Genomic DNA, 5,879 nt, shown 5'->3' on the forward strand with positions numbered 1-5,879 from the left:
TCATAAAAACGCACAGTTGTGTTTGTTGACTATTATACAGTGAGCTACAGCAGCCAATAAGGATGGACATAATTAAAAGGAAGCTCTTTAATTAGCAACCTTGTGTTTTGGAGACCCTTCCTTTAGAACCGAAGCTGTTTTTATTGCTCCTCTGGGTTCCACCATAATGCCCCCGTCCTCAGACTTCACTGTGAACCACCAGGAGGATAACAGACTGCATGGCTGCATAGATTGGATCTTTTCACTGGAGCATCTGCGCACTGTCATTGGAGGAAAAAGACACTTGCTCAACCTGTTGGCCAGAGCAGTAATAAGCTGATACTGAGGAAACTCGTCTAAATGCAGATACCTACAGTTGAGCACACTCAAATCATTCCACTGGGGTGGAAAGAAATGTAGATCTAATATGTGTAAAGACGGCATGAATCTTTGTAGTCATTTCAGAGCAATCAAATACACATTAGGACAAATACTGAGAACATTTCACGGTGAAGTATGCAGATGGGCTGGCAACTGCAGCTCAATGACATCTCATATTTAAGCTTTCATTGATGGGATGTCAAAACAAAAAACTTTATTGCCTCGTTCCATTTCATTTCTATTTACAAGTGAGTAAATAAACCATCTAATGTATTGTGCCAGGTGTTTATTTCATTAAAATATGGAGTAAATAAATGTCCTGTTCATGTGTTTTTCTGCTCCCAACAAAAATTGAGACAAAAAGACAGAAACCTGTGGATGACATGAAAGTAAAAGCAGACCTCCACTTGTACTGAGACTCTATAGCTCACTTTTCTCCTGACAGCCAATTTAAACTATGCTGTCAGCTTTTTGCTGCCACCTTTTTAGACAAGATGGCAAAAGTGGTAGTTGTGCAGCCAGTTTAAGTCGTCATCTCTCTCAGTATAATGGTCTGCTTCCTTCCCTCGCCTCCCTGCAGCTGCTCACTGTTCCCTGTTCAGTGGTTCCTTTCTGTGGTTTTCTGCGGCAGAGGCAGGCTGCAGCTGACAGATCAGTGCGGGCCAGGGGACAATTAGGGAAGCGTGGGAGAGACATCTGGACCTGTTGCCAATTATTCTACGACCAGGAACCCCACATATACACACACACACACACATATATATATATAAATATACACACAGTCAGCTGAATGAGCTCTAACTGCACATCTAAGTCCACTTGTGCCAACATATAGTTAATTTAAGTTTTAGAGAACATGAAAAGCTTTAGGTTTATTTATTCATCATTATAGGAAAAAGTTGCACACTTGCCCATCGAGAACAGAAGTAGTAAAAGTGCTACAGTGGAATCATTTGTACTGTTGACTCCTACAGACATTCACAGAAAATGTAACAGAGCAAGAAGGAACACAAGAAGGGATGTTACACGGCCTGAAATGTCCTCCAGCTGCACAGCAGTCGATATGAACGATCATTCATCTGTGACAGCTGCCATGTGAATGTCATGAGTCGTGTAAACTCTTTGTGCATCATCGGATGAAGACCTTTCCCAGCAGCATGCCCTGCAGTTGTTTGATCCTGCTCTCCTGTGGCAGTGTCAGGCCGTTCTCTGCTCGCTCCTCTTCCTCCAGGAGCTGTTCGATGTAGCAGGAGGAGCCCAGCAGGATGTGGCCTGTGGCCTGCATCGAGAAGATGGCCCATCGCAAAGCCTCCCTGAGAGAAGGGAATGAGTGAAGGGGAAAATATCAGACCCACAACTGCAACAACACAGTGAATATACACCATGTATGTAGAAGTCCAGTATTAGCAGACAGATTATATAGTATTATGTGAGAAAAAGAGTGACACCTGCTGATAAAAAAAAAGGACAAAAAGGACATTCAAGCCTCACATGGTTAAACGTAAAACAAACCTCTGTTGTACGTCATAGTGAGCAAAGCACAAAAGCCCAATATTTGACCAAATGTAATCCTCACCGACATGAGTTTCATGCCAAAGCTGAAAACCAGCAGCAGTGACGTAACTCCTCCCAAAATTAATCTCAGTAAAATCTAGCTTTGTTCTTTCATGAGGTGACCATTTCAACTCTTCCATCCATATGAATATTAATAAAACATTAGTAAATGCGAGAGACTGCACTCAGCATAATGTTTTTAATCTATAAAAGCAGGTTATGTATATTAGGAGTAAAATAAAATAAATAAATAACTGAGTTGCTTACTAATTTAACCCATAAAGAACCAGTGTTATTTTTGTGTCCGTTCTCAAATGAATTTCTCTAACCTTTCTTAAGCTATTTATCACTATTTATTATATTATCCTGTGTATTTTGCATTTTTCACCATAAATCATGTATTTTCCTGTATTTAATTTCCTATACTTAATTTTGATATTCATGAAAACTCAAAGTAAATTCAAAGGTTATATACCAAAACAGAAAAAACTGAAGAAAAAGTGACTTCTTCAGCAAAAATATTATTAACTGAACATAAACCCAGTGTGTTCATTCACTGTCACTGATCCAACTCCATAGGTTTTTACTGGTGAATCAATGTTGTAGAAGATGACAGTGTTTTCATGGTAACTATGGAGCCTCTGAACATCCAAATGGGTCATATCTGATGACCATGAAAATATGACAAACTGTATTTTACACCAATTAGTCACATGTATTGATAAGATTAGTGGATCAACAGGTATTAAACAGTTTAGATCAGTGGCTGCTTTTGGTTGCCAGTGGATGTTTGGGTCTTTATGGGTTAATAATGAAAAAAGCCAGAAGAGGCACATTAGTTATTAGCACAAGAGATGAAGACAAACCAAAAAATGTTGCAGTAAGGCCATTAACTTACTTCAGCATCTTTTTGGCAGCATAACAACGGAGGTCATAGGACACAGAATAAGCGCCATACAGGGTCGCTTTCACATTCAGGCAGCCGATGAAGTCTTTGGGGTTGTTCTTGTAGAGGTCAAACGTCACCCTGGCCACGTCGGTCCTGTGCTTTGGTCTGCACTGGCTGAGCTGATCTGTGGTGGAACTGTTCTGTGAAGCAACAGGAACAGAAACATTAGTCAAGTCAGTGGGCTAAATGCACATTTCATCTGCCTGCAGCCAAAAAACTAGGCCAAATGACAGCACCCCACTCCAGCAGCACACATTTGGATTTCAGATTGACAAGAGAGGCGAAGGACAATGAGGCAAGGTCGGCATGTGTCACCACAGTTAACGTTTTTGAGAGAATGGATATCACCGCGTGTATCAATTTCTATGGAAATGAGTTGGTTGTGGGTGCATCACATTCAAAACTGGTGGCACCTCCGGGTCTGATTAATATTCAACCCCAGCCTTTCATTTTTCTCTAAAAATTAAAAAGGAGCAAACTAATCTCTGGCACCCGCACCACATACTGCTGCTGCACAATAGGTGACACATTGCTGCAATATTTAGTTTGAAGGATAAAATATTTGCTGATTAAATTTCACTGAATAGTCAGTTTATTATTATGCAGCCCACAGACCTGTGTACCATCCATATTCATGGCTGTTGCATTAAAGAAGGAGAGCAGATATTTTTTTGGCTGTTCAGACACTACATCAAAGAATCTCTGGAATAACAAACACCGAATAAAATGAATATCACATACGAGAGTTGAGAAAATATCAGAAGCTGAAGCAGCAGATCAGCAGTGCCCTCTAGTGCTAAAACAGAGTAAAAGCCTGTCTCACCAAATGTGGGGTCCACTTCTGTCCCTTCTCCAGGACCATAAGAACAGCATTTTCAGGCAGCGTCTGGAAAAAATCCTCAGTGTCGACTCCCGTGCCATCTTCATCCAGCACCAAAGCACTGACACATGGTACATTCAATGAGTTGCTGACCTATAAAAAAAAAAAAAAAAAAAAAGGCACCAAAATGTATACTAAGTGCAACAGTTGGTGAAGTGTTCAGTCTGACACAGTCAGCAATAACTGAAGTCAACCACAGACAATGAGTGGACACCTCAGCTGTGAACTTTCACCTGAATGAGGTTGAAAAAAAGTCTATGAGGAGCAGATAGTGACTCAAGCGCTGGTGACTGTGAAGCAACTGTAAACCAAGGCTGAACTAAAGCCAAAAAACATGTTGTAATCGAACAGCAATTGCTATTTTGTGTCACTGTTTTAGACAGAATGCCTATTTATCCATTTGATTTTCATTGTTTTTCTGAGTTAAACATGCTGTATATGTTCCCATATGGATGGACAATAATATTTATATTCCAGAAGATCTCTGTTGTACCAAAATACCTACTTCAGGGGGGGGTCAAACTCATTTTTGTTTTGGGGGGCACATACAGCCCAATATGATCTTAAGTGGACTGGGCCAGTAAAATAACAAAAGAGTCCATAAATAATGTCAACGCCAAACTTTTTCTACGTTTTACAATTTAAAAAAGTAAAATTACATTAAGGAAAAAGTTTATGTCTACATGTTATCTTTTAAAAATATGTGAATACCACAAACAGTAATAATTTTTGCATTTAACAGATTCAACCAACGAGCCGGACTGGACCCTTTGATGGTCTGGTTTTGGCCCACAGGCCGTATGTTTGACATCCCTGGTATACAACAAAATTCCTTAAACTATCACAAGACAGAACCAATTCAGTCAGTTACAAAAAAACATCTGCATCCAGAATAATCCTTTTTTCATCCAACCAAGCGTTCATCCAACCAAGCGAACCAAGCGTTCCCCTGTTCCTTTCTTCTCACCTTGTTCATCAGGTCTTCTACCGTATGAGCCATGATGCCCTTCTTTACACTGCGGTCGGCGTTTGTGACCCTGAAAGGCTTCTGCCGAGGAGGTCGAGCTGAAAGAAGCTGCTGGGTCATGGAAGAACTAGCTGCTGTCACACACCTGGAAGAAAAGGTTAAAATATGAGTCAACTGTTGACTACTGAGAACACTGATCACTGCATGGAGTCCCAGGTCTTACTTGGAGAGTGAGGACGGGGCCAGGAGGCCGAGGGACTTCATTGCATAATCCATCATCCAACAGATAAACAGTAAGACCTGAAAGGAGAAGAAATAATAGTTTAGCCATTTGACCTTTACTGTAACATATCACAATTAGAAAAAACTAACCATAACTACAAAAATACTGTAATATAGGAAAATTAACCGAAGATTCTTACAGTTAGAACAAGGAGACTACCAGCTGACGTCCTAATCAGATGGTGTTAAATCCTTATTGTCTTCGTCCTGCTCTGTGTTGAATACCCGCCCTCTTCTGTCTTTATCACTTGGTGTTGTTGTGTCCTCTATCACTTTGTCTGTGAACTTTGTGCTGCTGACGGTTGAATTTGTTGCAAGTCGTCATCTTTATTGTGCAACTCTCTACAGACACTCCCACTGGGATTGCCTGAGATTCCAGTTGGCAGCATTTAAGGTCATTTTCTCTGGTGAAGCTTGAAATTTTAGTTTATCTAGATTTTTAAGTATGTGACTAATATTTTAACAAATAATTATTAAAAAAAACACATACAAAATAGCTGGGGTTGTTTATGTAGCATAAAATACATTACAGGAGTGTGATTGAATAGAGAAATATCAAAATCGTATAATCTAAAAACATAGACAAGCAAACCAATATGCAACTAAACTAAGCAATGTGTTTTGGTATTTTTGAGTGTGATAACCTTTTTAAAAAAATGTGAGCAAGTGATAAAGTGACCAGCTGGCTTATTGCTAAACTATAAAGTTGGTTTTATGTCTCTAAAGAGGAGTAGATTCATAAAGCTAAAGTAAAATCTAATCTCAAATAACGAATTCATCCCAGTGTTTAACAAAAACAAGAACCATGAATTTAATCACATGTCAACAATCCTTCATTATCACTAATCACTTTTGTTTGTTCAATTACAACCCTATCACAGAAAAGC

The 5,879-nt window shown here is 39.6% G+C and overlaps 1 protein-coding gene across 1 annotated transcript; it reads right to left on the reverse strand.

Moving 5' to 3' along the window:
- Nucleotides 1–552: 552 nt before the first annotated feature.
- On the reverse strand, nucleotides 553–5,264 carry cidec (cell death inducing DFFA like effector c). Its single transcript, XM_030135392.1, has 6 exons — nucleotides 5,133–5,264; nucleotides 4,934–5,010; nucleotides 4,711–4,855; nucleotides 3,687–3,836; nucleotides 2,813–3,003; nucleotides 553–1,673 (listed from the first exon to the last, which is right to left on the reverse strand). Exons 2-6 carry the CDS (start codon nucleotides 4,987–4,989, stop codon nucleotides 1,490–1,492), a joined length of 726 nt encoding a protein of 241 aa, XP_029991252.1. The 5' UTR covers nucleotides 4,990–5,010; nucleotides 5,133–5,264; the 3' UTR covers nucleotides 553–1,489.
- Nucleotides 5,265–5,879: the final 615 nt, after the last annotated feature.

Source organism: Sphaeramia orbicularis, chromosome 5 (genome assembly GCF_902148855.1).
Source record: "Sphaeramia orbicularis chromosome 5, fSphaOr1.1, whole genome shotgun sequence".
NCBI lineage: Eukaryota > Metazoa > Chordata > Actinopteri > Kurtiformes > Apogonidae > Sphaeramia > Sphaeramia orbicularis.

Excerpts from the sequence above, each read along its gene's own strand:
- cidec (XM_030135392.1), bottom strand. The coding sequence starts at position 4,989 with ATGATGGATTATGCAATGAAGTCCCTCGGCCTCCTGGCCCCGTCCTCA. Across the intron at positions 4,856-4,933 it reads GCCCCGTCCTCACTCTCCAA|GTGTGTGACAGCAGCTAGTT; the intron begins GTAAGACCTGGG and ends CTTTTCTTCCAG. Across the intron at positions 1,674-2,812 it reads GCTGCCAAAAAGATGCTGAA|GGAGGCTTTGCGATGGGCCA; the intron begins GTAAGTTAATGG and ends CCCTTCTCTCAG.